This window comes from Megalopta genalis, chromosome 7, assembly GCF_051020955.1.
Source record: "Megalopta genalis isolate 19385.01 chromosome 7, iyMegGena1_principal, whole genome shotgun sequence".
In the NCBI taxonomy this organism is placed as follows: domain Eukaryota; kingdom Metazoa; phylum Arthropoda; class Insecta; order Hymenoptera; family Halictidae; genus Megalopta; species Megalopta genalis.
The window spans coordinates 22,429,124-22,442,472 of NC_135019.1; the positions used below are offsets into that span (position 1 = coordinate 22,429,124).

The 13,349-nt window shown below is 35.3% G+C and overlaps 3 protein-coding genes and 1 long non-coding RNA gene across 5 annotated transcripts; 3 read left to right on the forward strand and 1 right to left on the reverse strand.

Annotated features, from left to right (window-relative positions):
- Positions 1 to 419: 419 nt before the first annotated feature.
- Ufl1 (UFM1 specific ligase 1) lies at positions 420 to 3,612 on the forward strand. The gene is made up of 5 exons (XM_033478572.2): positions 420 to 624; positions 848 to 1,422; positions 1,504 to 1,650; positions 1,751 to 3,103; positions 3,373 to 3,612. Exons 1-5 carry the CDS (start codon positions 545 to 547, stop codon positions 3,513 to 3,515), a joined length of 2,298 nt encoding a protein of 765 aa, XP_033334463.2. The 5' UTR covers positions 420 to 544; the 3' UTR covers positions 3,516 to 3,612.
- Positions 3,613 to 3,687: 75 nt separating this feature from the next.
- On the reverse strand, positions 3,688 to 4,740 carry LOC117225210 (transmembrane protein 170A). Its single transcript, XM_033478573.2, has 3 exons — positions 4,552 to 4,740; positions 4,277 to 4,382; positions 3,688 to 4,144 (listed from the first exon to the last, which is right to left on the reverse strand). The coding sequence occupies exons 1-3, from the start codon at positions 4,634 to 4,636 to the stop codon at positions 3,949 to 3,951; spliced, it is 387 nt and encodes a 128-aa protein (XP_033334464.1). The 5' UTR covers positions 4,637 to 4,740; the 3' UTR covers positions 3,688 to 3,948.
- Positions 4,741 to 4,846: 106 nt separating this feature from the next.
- On the forward strand, positions 4,847 to 5,751 carry LOC117225205 (uncharacterized). The gene is made up of 3 exons (XR_013033941.1): positions 4,847 to 5,034; positions 5,130 to 5,280; positions 5,417 to 5,751. It is a non-coding gene; the product is annotated as an uncharacterized LOC117225205 (long non-coding RNA).
- Positions 5,752 to 7,145: 1,394 nt separating this feature from the next.
- Positions 7,146 to 13,223, forward strand: ImpL2 (Ecdysone-inducible gene L2). Of its 2 annotated transcripts, none has more exons than XM_033478543.2 (7): positions 7,146 to 7,295; positions 10,598 to 10,810; positions 10,998 to 11,059; positions 11,139 to 11,223; positions 11,323 to 11,512; positions 11,934 to 12,250; positions 12,445 to 13,223. In XM_033478543.2, exons 1-7 carry the CDS (start codon positions 7,293 to 7,295, stop codon positions 12,475 to 12,477), a joined length of 903 nt encoding a protein of 300 aa, XP_033334434.1. In that variant the 5' UTR covers positions 7,146 to 7,292; the 3' UTR covers positions 12,478 to 13,223. The 2 variants fall into 2 exon arrangements, with proteins under 2 accessions (XP_033334434.1, XP_033334436.1); XM_033478545.2 differs by lacking the exon at positions 7,146 to 7,295 and adding an exon at positions 7,985 to 8,152.
- The last annotated feature ends 126 nt before the right edge of the window (positions 13,224 to 13,349 follow it).

Sequence of the window (13,349 nt, forward strand, 5' to 3'; positions counted from 1 at the left end):
CAAGTTGAGATTCGCCTTTCTACCGTCGACGGAGCTCAGGTGGAATTTCTTCAAATCCTACAATAATGAGTACGGCACATGCGTAGCGGCGGTAATTCTTGCATTCCCATCCAGACCTCCCAACATCCTGACCGCTTTACGACTTTCTAACAGGAAAGTAGGAGTGGGAGAATTACCTATCACAAATGGGATTGGATGATGCCACTGGATTTCCATTGGCAGAAACCCTGACACCAATGGACACACTGGTTTTGAGAGAAAATTCCACGAACAGTCAGGATTCTAGGAGGTGTCTGCTCCCGTCTTCGATTGAGCATTACTGATATAGTCTACGAACTCACGCCAAGTTTTCAAAAGTTCATCACTCCACCGTCGATGGCACTGAGATAGAAATTCTTTAAATCTTACAGCACTGCTTGTAGTACGTAGTCGAAGGATTTGATATGACATGACGGCGTGACCATGACCAGTGTCAAGTGGTGAAATGTCTTAATTGTATGGAGTTGTATGTACAATCTGGTAGTCAAAGTCTGAAGAATTTAAAATGAATACACCGGACTGGGACGAAGTTAAAAGATTAGCCGCTGATTTTCAGAAAGCACAACTAAGCTCAACATTACAAAAGTACGATTTACTTTAAGAAAGAACATTTGATTTAGTAATTTTATATAAACAAAACATTCATATCTGAGTCACTTGGAACAGCTGTAAAACTAACACACATATTAAAATAAAGCAATAGTTGCAATTGCATGTATTGAACAATCATTTCATTTGTTTCTCTCTCTGTTATAGAAATACCCACAAATAAAGTACTTTATTATGATTTTTATTTTTAATTTTACAGATTATCTGAACGAAATTGTGTGGAAATTATAACAAAATTAGTGGAGAACAAATTATTAAACATCATATTTACCAATGATGGCAAGGAATATATTACCCCTCAGCATCTTGCTAAAGAAATTAAAGATGAATTATATGACCACGGTGGAAGAATTAGTTTGGTTGATTTAGCACAGATCTTGAATGTCAGTTTATCTCAGGTATCTCAAGTGGCAACTAAATTAGAAAAGAGTACTAAGGGACTTAAAATAGTACTTGGGCAACTCATTGATAAAACTCATACAAACAAAATTATCCAATATGTCAATGAGAAATTAATGCAACATGGAATTATCGATATTGATGAAATAACAATGCGATACGATTTACCTGCTGATTTTGTATTACCACTCATAGAGAAAGAATTAGGAAAAACTATATTTGGTAAACAGGATCCACAAGATTTTGGAGTCTTTTATACAGAAAGCTTTATAGCTAAAAACAGAGCTAAAATAAGAGGGGCCTTATCTGCTATTACCAAGCCTACGCCATTGTCAGTTTTAACACAATGTTCTGTATCAGAAAAAATATTTTTCTGTAGGTACAAACTGAATATATTACATGTACATGTATGTTTATAATTACTAATAATTTAATACTTGTGTTTATAATTTACAGCAATTATAGATAATCTGCAGGAAATGAAACAAATTCCTGGTGTTGTAGTAGGGAAGCAGGGAATAAAGAGCTTTTATGTACCAACTATATACTCTAAAAGCCAAAATGAATGGGTGGAAAATTTTTACAAACAAAATGGTTATTTAGGTTTGTATTTTATTTTAAAATTATATCAGCGGCATAGTAACAACATAATCTTAAACACAATATTTTAACTATAGCTGATTTTACTATTGTCTGTTATTAGAATATGATGCACTCACTCGCCTTGGAATATCTGATCCACAAAGTTTTGTGAAACGGCATTTCCCAAATGAAGATATAATATCGTTGGACTCTGTTGCTGTTGGTACAGCTATTACTGATCAAGTATATGCAAATATTGAAGAAGCTGTTGAAAGTGGATCCTTTGTAGATATAAGTCCTCTCCTACCTTCTGTTTTTACTGATACAGATATGGACATGCTCCTTAAATTAGCAGAAAAGAAATTAAACAACACACAAATATTTGCAAAAACTGTAGTAACGACAGATGCATTTTTACAATCACTGTGCAAATCTTTTGAAACCATAGCAGAAAGAAAAGCAAAAGAAATGGTTGCTAGTGGTCAATGGTTTCAAACTGTAGCAGAGACTAGACTGAAGTCAAAGTCAGCTGATATAATCATGGAAAGCAAAGGAAATAGGAAAATGGAACGTCGAAAGAAGGCAACAATCGGTAAAGCAGGTGGTGGTAGTCAAGGAAGAGAAACGAAAACAAAATCCACTAAAAAAAAATATTTACAAGGTAGAGCTCGTGACAATGATTCTGACGACGAGTATCCAAAACACGTAACAGGGAAAGTTGAGATTCAGCTGGTATCCTTCGAAGATATACAGAATGAAATTATGAAAGATGATAATCTATCAGTAATTGATGATTTAGTAGAAGAGCTCGCAGGGTACTTGCAACCTAAAATAAATAACCATGCAATATCTTTGGCAACTCAATTAGGACAGAATAACAAAACTACTAATTTAAGTGAGATTGAAGAACGTCTTAATATGCTTCTAACAAATATTAAAGTATTTGATAAAGGCATTAAATATTTAGACAAAGCAGATCAGCCTGCTTTAACCAAATATTTATTAAAATCTCTTGGTACAGATTTTTTGACAGAATTATTTAAATTAGCTGCACAACAAAATATGCTACAAATTCCTAACAATGTTACCACTGAGGCTAGACAGAAGATGTTGTTGGATTTGCCTGATGATGTCAAGGAACCCTTGAGTAATATACATAAATCTATCACTGGAACGTCTATAGATGATTTTCTTAATGTTGCAGATGTCGCAATGGCATCTTGTTGTTTAGTACTAAAAAAATATGATAAAAAGAAGGAACGACCGTTCATATTGGGGCATAGGGAAGCATTATTAGAAGAACTTAATGGTACTCAGGACTCTGCATTGGCATTGCATCTAGTCACAAGTATATTATTTACTGCAGCAACACAGAATGCTTTATACATGTCTGGCAGACATGTATCCACAGTTCTCTCATTCCTTCAAACACATTTACAACCTTCAACAGCGGCAATACTATCTAAATACCATGGTATGAAATATCTAATTAAATATTTATTGAATTCTGGTTATACTAATGTTTCCAAAGTCATTCATTCTTAATATGGATAGATATTTTTTTCGGTACTCTTTTGTACCACGAAATTTATAATCATAATAAAAAATTAAATGATCGTCTTGAAAGAGAAATTACTTGTAATAAAACATACCTTATACATTTTTGTAGAGTTACATAACAAATTATAATCTTCAGCCTAAACATTTCATAAAAATGCTATTACATTACTATTTATTTTACAGATATGGTCTTAAAAAGCTTAACTTCTACAGATGAAGTCACAAAACTTGAAGTTACCAAGGAATTGGAGGCTGGTTTAGTGGAAATTAAAAATATTGCAAATGAATTTAAACAACACATAAAAACTGAGAAATCACAAGAATGAACACATAATAATTTGTACATAAATACAAATGTTGTTTGATTATATAAAAATATATTTGAGAAATTTGTATTTTGCAATAAATTCTATTTAGAATATACATATGCAACAATTTCATTTCTACAAGTTTAAAATAAGGAACTTCTTACAATCTTAGATTTCAAAAAACTTCACATTCTATGTTGATAATAAATAACATTTTATTTTCTGATCAATTTAAAAATCTAATAATACACACGCCACCTTAAGTCTTCATTATTACATATGTGCATTATATATCCATGTATGTACAAATTTCCTTATACACTATTATCTATCAGTAATACTAATTCTAATAAAATAGTATTCACTTGTTCTCCCTTTTTCTTTAGAAATGCCAATGTGCATTAACATTTTTTGCTAATAGTATATTTTGTCATCACACCATTCTTTTCCATTATAAAGTTGCTAGAATTCTTGTAAATCCAACACATCCTGCTACAACAGTCTGTCCAATACCCCAAAACAGTGCATACAAACGTGGCAGTGGATAACGTGATGCTCTATATACAAAAGCAACAGCTGCGGAGCTAAGAACTCCTGATGTCAGTGGTAACAATACTCCCATTATTATAATCAGCAATGGGAAGAATCTTTAAAACAAAAATTAATTATTATTGTATATTTACTGATGTGTTTATTTCACTATAACACCAGTTGAACTCATTATTTCAGCAATTCCTATTTATTTACTTGTAACAACAACACTATGATATCTTACGTACTTGCCATACTTATGTTGTCTTAACGTACCAAAGCAGATTGCACCAGCTATGGTATGAACAAAAACAGAAGAGATAAAGGCCCATAAAAATATGTAATACCACATTTCTGTAACAAATTTAAGTTAAAATGCAATCAGTTTATAATAGGTCCAGGTGTTAGATTTAATTACAGTAAATGTAAGAATCAATAGCTGTCATGTCATATATGATGGTTCGTTAGGGAAAATTATGTTTATAATCGCAAATATTATTGTAGTAAATATGTAAATACATACCAGGAAATGAAGTTAATGAATTGACTTGTGGCCGCGGAACAGGTGGATCTGTTTGCGCTTCCATAATATAATATCTGTTAAACATCTAATCTGCATCTCTACGAATATGGCATCTTCAAAAAATTATTCAAACATCTTTTAAAATTGCGAACATGATAACAATTTAAACTAATCATTTCATAGAAGGTCAAGTCAATGGTAAAGCATTGTATAGTAGACTAAGAACGCGCTCTAACAAGATTATTTGAAACTTCATGAGAAATAAAGTCATAGAATCTATGACATAGATCAACAGAAACAAATCGTCAACTCTGTTGAATATAAACTACGCTAAAGACATGTGAAATTGATATATTTTTTAGGAAAACCTACTGTTAAAAACAACACAAAACCATTTTTTAAATAATATAAAATTTTAACTTCAAATTAACCGGAAGTGTATACAGCAAAGCAAAAGATATTTAAGGGTTATTCACACTTCAGGTAAAAATTTATTCTGGAATATTACACTCTATAGATTTTTTAATTAGTGAATCTAAAATAATGTGTAATACACATGTGAATGTATGTAATTATAGGTTAATAGTGTCATCGCATAAAATTTGTATTGTCAAATAATAAAACACCTGTTTCATTATGGACACTGACTCGACGTCGCAACCATCCTTTTACGATGAGACTAAATATGTTGAAGAACATACAGCGGAGCTTCAAGAGAATGTAAAAATGGTTAGAGGTTATGTTTACATATCAAACAAATTTTTTATTTGTATGTCATATTTATAGCGTAATACTTCACTTATGAACAAATAATATGTAACCGTGTTTTCTAACAAATAAATTATTATTGTATTTTAATTTTCAGAATTTACAGAATATACTAACAAATGCAAAAGACGTAGATAAAAACTTTAAAAGACTACAAGAAAAGGTTCTTAGAACGGCTAAAATTATTGACGCAATTTCAGTTAAATCAAAGTTCAATACAGAAAATTTACCTTCTGAACACAATATCCACTGATATAAAAATCTACATTATGTATATTATGTGAATGAAATAAAATTTTTATACGTTTTTTTTATAAAAATACTGTCTTACATAATGTAAGACATACATACATACATACTATTTGATACCAAATAGTTTTCCTTCAAATATATCTGTATTAAACAAAATCAATTAAATATTAAACAAATAAACATGAAACAATTTCATTTTTTCCTATTTCCTTCAGTTATTTTCTACGAACGATAAAATATCCCCTGATTGTAGCTCGTACATTTGAATTATCACAGCAAGAAATCAAATCAACCGAATATAATAGTAGTGAAAATAATAGTCGAAGATTGGAAACTGTCTGATCAATTCTATACACCACGATGTGACGTACATTGGCTAAAAAAAATTTGTGTCAAAGTACCGCTCACATATCGCAGTTGTGTCTATGAACATTATTTTGCGTACACAAACTGTAAACTTTTTATTTTATTGATAAACTCCACAGAAATTATTTTGTATTTATAAATTGAGAATGTAATCTAGTTTTACAATAATTATAATTAATTAATACATTACATACAATTAATACTTTTCATTTTCAATGTAAATAGATAATTATATATAATTAATTAATATTATTAATAATATTATTAATTAATACAAAGAAAATATTTAATATAAATTTTATAACCGAAATTCGTCCGATCTTCTCAAAGTTTTTATTTGATTCTTGAAATCAATGTCAAAACTACACTATAAACTTATTTCGTGGTATATTCCATTAATGATTTTTTTTTTTAAAGATATAAATCATACTCTTTCACCGCTACTATAAAATAAGTATAAATGCCACTCGTTCTTTGAGAAAAAGAAATATGCAAAATTGAAGAGAAATATATCTTCACTCAGTGATGAAAAGTACAATATACTATAGCAAGTATAACTATGTAATACCGTCAATTTTAGCAGACGTTACAATAAATCTTTGCAATAAACATATTTTTATGCGATATTGCTCACTCCCACATCTAATTTGTCACGACAACTAATTAACAGTAAATTAAATAATTCCATCAATTCAGAAAAAAGAACGGAAAATATCCGAGACTTTGCATGGGGTCTGCAAAAAGAAATCTTGCGTTGCACTCGGACCGAGTTGCGATAAATCATTAATATCGCCTTTAATTGAGTAAATTTAGTTTGCCACGGTGTTCTACCAATTTGTTGTTTATCAGGCAATTACATCTGGCTTATTCCCGGTGTTTCGCGTGTCAGGAATCCACCCCGGCAAATTAAGAAGCGGGTCTCTGGGAAGTTTGGGCAGTCGAACGTTGGCTGGATCTAACGGAGAGAAGGTGCTCGTTTGGGGGTAATTGCGGCCGTCTCCTTCCTGGTACGATCAGTTTCAATAAAACTAATTATCGTTGGCAGTCCTTTCGAAGTAAAAATCGATCGGCATAGATGAGGGTGGAAGTAAATTGGGTGCGACTATTACATGTGCACAAACGAGGCGCGCGTATAATGAATTCAATTGTTTGGTGTGGTTTTTATTGCCCTACTCCTCACTATGTCGTCCAATCCGGGATAAGGGAGGGCGGCCGTCGCTACATTCGAAATATATAAATGTGTCAATAACTGTTCCTCGACGCTCAGTCAGTATTTTTATTCGCTGCTGCCAAACTGACGATTAATAGTGAACGCCGGCGTTCGTTTCCACGTTCGAGAGAAAGTCCAAAGAAAAATGGTGAGTGCGAGATGTGCCGGTGCGGTGGTCCCGTATACATCGGTTTTCATTTATGCATCCGTTAACGTCTTGCACGATAAGAAACCGGCTAATTAAATGCGAATGCTCGCCAATTTTTTCGACTGGGTGTAGATCGGCAGACTTAACACATTCTAGGCTACCAATGATTTTTGCTGTTACGACAGTTTTGCATTACCGTTCGATTTTTTCGGTGGCTTGTTATCGTGATTCGACCTTTTCGCGTTTTTCTGGTTCCGCTGAGTGCTGCACATTTTTCATGAGTTTCTCACGCAAAATCATCGTAGACCGGTATCATTTTCATCGGGAATCAGAGCATTCGAATGTACAGTTACCAAACTGGATCGACACTCTGTTAATAAATAGATTTTTGAAAGAATGACACGGTCTCGTTTAGAAATCGACTAGTTATCTTATTCGTCGTTTCTACTATCAATTAGTTAATCATCGTTATAATGATGGTCGTGTTAATCACATTTTTCTCGGTAAGGAAAAAATATTGAGAAAAAACGTCGGAATTCCCGTCACTTGAATCATTTTGATACGATATTGCATAATTCCTTATCGCGCACCTCAGTTTCTCCGATATCATCTCTAGATTAAGACACTGTTAAAGGGCCTGAGGAAAGAGGGCGCAAGATCGTAGGGAAGATGCGAAGATTGTATAAGAAGTTGCATCATTCGGTTCGAAACCTCTTCCCGTGATGTGCGCTCCTACAAAGCATCTCCGGCGCGAGTATCTTTATCGAAAATTATATCTCATAGCGGTACCAGGATTAATAGTTTTGCGCGCTTTATCTACGTGTGACAACTATCCGTCGTGATTCACTAGCAGAAAGGTAAGGAACACTGAATTTATTAATTGCAATGAGATGAGGCATATGATCAGTCGGCTGTTCGCGCGACTGCTTCGCGTCTGGCCACGTGTAAATTTGTCTTTATAAACGGGAAGAAAAAAATAGAGATAACAGACGCATCTCGTGCGAAGATGTTACAAAAACGTCTGCGAGAACAAAAACGACAGCGACCGCAGTACGTTGAATTTTTAAATTCTATCCACCAGCTTCGAAAGTAGGTAATGTTCGAAGAACTGCAGGCTATTTTTAGCACATATATTCTAACGACAGAATTGCAAACCATTTTTCTGAATTCTCTCAAATTTTCTTTTCTCTATCTTGATCGCACGAGAGAAAAACCAATGTACTTGTCACACTTTTCAACTATAATTATAATCTTTATTTCTGCATTCGCGTGTCTCAAGGTATTCGCTCAGTATACCGTGTCTGTTTCCACCTATAGCAGATCTTACATCAGTTTCTGATCGTGACTCTGAAATTTTCAAATTGAAGTGACGCAGCAAGTCTGGTACTTTGAATCATTTTATCGGACCTTGGACAGAATCTTTACATATTCTCATACAATAATTACGAAATGTTAATCTCATCAGTGACATTGTTCTTTTTAAATACGATGTAATTATTAAAAATGATGCTCCAATATGCTAAGAAATGCTCTTTGCAATATTCGGTGTATCAAACGTGGAGCATGTTTCTCAATGGTTTCTCATAGTTCGTTTCTGAACGAATTGCGATGATAGTTCCCTCGTTCAATTTGTACAACGAACGTATGCATCTTCCGATGCACCCGTGAACAAATAATCCGTAGAAGGCCGAAGTGCAAGCAATTCGCCGAGTTTCATTCTGGCATTTGGAAACGTAACCCTCGTCATTGTGAGAAGATAAGCGCGGTCCAATATCTCGGAAGTCTCAGGCACTTTTAAATTTGTCCCTCGAGTCGCTGCATGAGTACATATTTGCAGCAAAAAAAAGGTTGACACATACTTCGGACCGCGTATCGTCGGCCGATTCTACTCGATTTTTTGCGTCACATGTGTTTCATTAACGCCCAGGCGAATTCGTTTCCAAACGGCTTGCCTTGTTAGCAGCCAAGTTACTTAATCTCCATTAAAACCGTGCGCGTGACCTTCCTTACTCTCGCTCCGGAGGAGCATAGAGAAAGGGGAAAAAGGCGGAATGAGCGCCAAAGATAAAACGGTAACGCCACACGGCCGGCCGGACCTCTACTACACGTTTTCGGTTCGTGAAATTTTGTGACACGAGAAAAACGGCCGTTCCGTGAGGACGCCAACTGGGCGGGAATCGGCACGATGCTTACGTTATAAGGTTCCTGCTGGAGCGTGTCACAAGGAAAGCGAGACAGAGATAGACAAAAAGAGAGAGAGGGAGACAGAGAGAGAGAGAGAGAGAGAGAGAGAGAGAGAGAGAACGAAAGCATCGGCATACAGAAATTAGAGATCCCGCGCGCGGCAGCTTTTAACGAACTTCGGAATCGTCCGAGGGTGCCGCGCGAAGAGTATCGAGGACATTTCAAATTACGATAGTACGATAGGTAAGGGAATCTCTAATTTGGTGATTTCGATGCTCTTTAACGAGAAGACTATGAAGGCCGATGCACGTCCAGACTGGCACACCGTGCGGCAAACCAATTTCGACACGAGTTATGCCCATTTCAAAATCCTTCTCCACCCGGCATTCCTGACTTTCGAAATCGATTATCTATGGAAATTTTGAGCACTGTCTCCCGGCTCATCCTTCCTGGAAAACCTTTCCGACCCGTCGACATTGGACGAATTCCCCGTAACGCTGCGCGCGTGAGAAAGCGCGTTAATTTATGAAGAAACGCGGCGGAAACAACTACAGAGAAATGTTTGTGATGCTGCTTCCCTTTTTCTAATTAAACGAGTCGCGGCTGACGCGCACCACACCGAGAAATCCTGTATTACAATAAATGGCGAGAATTTGTTGAAGATCACAACGAAATTGTTAGGTAGAAATCAGCTAATGACCATGGCGCGCTAAGAATTAGGCTCGAAAAAGAAAGAATGGAATGCACGTTGCCGGTGATATTTAATTACCATTGTGATCCAGGGCATTTAATTTCATTGTTGCCAATTGTGTTTATTCATATCCCCGAGGAAGGTCGAATGAATCGATATTATAAATCGCGCACCTAACCCGACAATTAAATCCGCATTGTTATATCCAATCGGTCCAATTTCTGCGAAAAGAGCGTGACGTTGGAGTTCCTTAATTTCAGTCTGATTCAATCATTGCACAATGTCCGTTCGCATTCATTAAACCGTTTCTTTCATATTCGTTTATTAATGGGCGCCGGTTGCTCCCGCACGACGACTGGTATTTAAACAATGTAGCAACACGAATTCCATTCTACTGGTTCTAATCGGGTTGCGATCTTGCTTTCAGATGCAACCATACTCAACGCTGGTGAATCTCGTCTGTATTATCGTCGTGTCCTACACGGTCTCGGGACACCTTTACGGGACCTTTTCCTTCCTGCCACGGCATGCCGTCGAACGAGTTGCTGAGCGTAGGAGCATAGGAAGGCAAATGGTCGAGCACAGATCTAATTTCCTAACTCCATTAGCAGAATATGGAGCACGATCTACCGAATCGAAGGTAACATATTAATTAATTGTCGTCGCCAACGTCATTCGAAGATAAACCGCTTTCGTAATCCATCGGAAACGCTCCTTCTAAATCCGAAATTTTCCGTCGAAAAATATCCAAGAAATCCTCTCATGATCGAGTTTCTACAAAAACCAACAAAGTTGAATAATGCTGATATTTTTATTCGAACTTCTAGCTTGTAGAGCCGTGGACGAAAATCACTCAGAATCCAGTGAATGGCATTACGACAACAGTCGGGTAAGTACCGCAAACGATGAAAGAGAGTAATAGTTACGAAGAATGAGAAATACTAATCTTTCGTTCTTGCTTGTTGCAGGAGCAGGATAGAATTAGAATGCAAGGCTAGCGGTAGCCCACCGCCGGAAATTCTTTGGTTCACCGGAAGCGGCACTAACGAGCAGGTGAATGTTACTATCGATCGTCATCGAATTACAATGAAATTACGTAGGCGAGCGACCCGATAAATATACGAACATTTAAATGCGTGTTTTATCCATAAGCTTGTCCAATACGTCAAAGCCAACACGCATTCCCTGTACGAACCATCCGAGGAGTGGAAAGGAGTGGCCAGAATTAATTCGAAGCTCGTACTGGAGTGCGTTACACCGGATGATGCTGGATTGATCTACTGTGCGTCGGTTTCTGCGACAGAAGTGAAGGTATCCACTCCTACAAGAGTGTTGGTTAACAGTAAGTACAATGTAATTAATAAATCGCTTTGATCATTATTAATCAATCTGTACTGCTACCATCAAATTTCGCGTAACGACCGGCCTATCGTAACGCACATATTGCGTGATTTTTAATGCTTTCCCAACCGGTAATGACTTAATAAGTTTGCAACAATTATTAACAATTGCTTCTTGGAATACTTTTCAATGGTAATACAGATTTCATTCAGAAATCAACAGATTATTACAAATAATATGGTTTAATTATCTTTTGTTGTACTGTCATTTAGAAGAAAATTCTTAAGTTTCTTTTACTTACTACATGTTTTTTTCGTTTTGAAAATTAAACGTGCTAATTAATTAATATGTTATTCATATTTTATTATTACATTTATAGTATATTTACGGTAATTCATCTGTGAAAATTATGGTTTTCGCAGGCGATGAAAGTGCCAACAGCAATTGCACTTCCGAAAGTGACCCAACGATCACCATGTATTCTCCCACACGAGTGGCTAACATAGGAGCGACCGTGATACTACCATGTAGAGCGAGTGGAAAGCCAAAACCAGAAATTTCATGGGTGGATAATTTTAATGAACCTTTAAGTCTATCGACGAATCTACGACACCGAGTTTTGGATAACGGAGATCTTCTGATAGAGGGGCTTATGTGGGAAGATATGGGTGGCTACACATGCCAAGCTAAGTCTGGCCATCGTCAACAAATTGTTAGCACGTTCCTCTACCCGTTACGCGTAAGTAATTTTTATAGGAAATATCATTTTATTAAAGATAAATATTCGTTCGAAATTTCTTAGTATTTCGACCTATCATGAAAATAAATATTTATCAAAAATGACTTATTATTTTCGATGGAGATATTCGAAATAAAAAATCGAACGTTCTGTACCGACGAATATGTTGTGTATGACCGAATGTTTCTTTATAGCCCGAAACAGAAATGGGCCGGACGGTTAATTGAGGAGTCGCCAAAGAACGAGTCTCGATTGCTTTGATCATGCCACCTTTTCATTATACGACGTGAGGGACAAATGGGATAGAATAGAATCTCCATGTGCTAAGTTTCGGTGTTCGTTAAAGTCAAATGGTATTGTTTTAATTATAAGCGCTGTATATAATATAATTCTACGTAACGGAATTATATTTTAGTACTGAATGCTCGGCGACCGGCTCGAGAATTAACAGACATTTCATTTAGTTGTTATATACTGATAACGGTACAGCCATTGTCATTTATAAGCGATTTTGAATGTGCCAAAGAATTTTGTATTTTAAATATATCACTGATTTTAGGCTGAAATAGCCGTGTCGTGTGCTATTTCGATATTTAATTATGATGTATTTTTTTGTAATACTTCTTGAACGAAGTTGTGGATAGCTCTATCGAATTATTTATTTATTAAACATGTACAGTATAAACTGCCCTTGCAGCCAAGCTACAAAGAAGGATACTTCGTTTAATGTTAAGAGTAATTATATATTATTTTGCATCGTACATTACCGGTGAACGGGAATGTCACTTTTATAAGTCTACTATTATTTTGCTTATTATTCATTAGTATTACTTATCATCTACTAGTATTAATTATTATACGTTACGTATCCTGAGTATTTTTCAGTATAATTTTTTTATTACTATTTTCATAATGTCGTACCTATTGTGAAACACTATATTTTTATGTATAAATAAATGTATTTCTTTTCGTACAGTGTTTATAAATTTGTGATTTATTTATTCCCTTTTGTACAACTTATATACTACTTAATTTCTAAAGTAACGAACTTTCTACATGTTTCTGAAATGTTACGAGTATTATCCAAAGAAACTCATCT

Bases quoted from the DNA above. Each gene is read 5' to 3' on its own strand.
- Ufl1 (XM_033478572.2), top strand. From the start codon at position 545: ATGAATACACCGGACTGGGACGAAGTTAAAAGATTAGCCGCTGATTTT. The intron at 1,651-1,750 runs GTTTGTATTTTA...GTCTGTTATTAG, and splicing joins CAAACAAAATGGTTATTTAG to AATATGATGCACTCACTCGC. The intron at 3,104-3,372 runs GTATGAAATATC...TTTATTTTACAG, and splicing joins AATACTATCTAAATACCATG to ATATGGTCTTAAAAAGCTTA.
- LOC117225210 (XM_033478573.2), bottom strand. From the start codon at position 4,636: ATGTTTAACAGATATTATATTATGGAAGCGCAAACAGATCCACCTGTT. The intron at 4,383-4,551 runs GTATGTATTTAC...AATTTGTTACAG, and splicing joins TTCATTAACTTCATTTCCTG to AAATGTGGTATTACATATTT. The intron at 4,145-4,276 runs GTACGTAAGATA...TTTGTTTTAAAG, and splicing joins AGACAACATAAGTATGGCAA to ATTCTTCCCATTGCTGATTA.
- ImpL2 (XM_033478543.2), top strand. The intron at 11,060-11,138 runs GTAAGTACCGCA...TGCTTGTTGCAG, and splicing joins GGCATTACGACAACAGTCGG to GAGCAGGATAGAATTAGAAT. The intron at 11,513-11,933 runs GTAAGTACAATG...TGGTTTTCGCAG, and splicing joins TACAAGAGTGTTGGTTAACA to GCGATGAAAGTGCCAACAGC.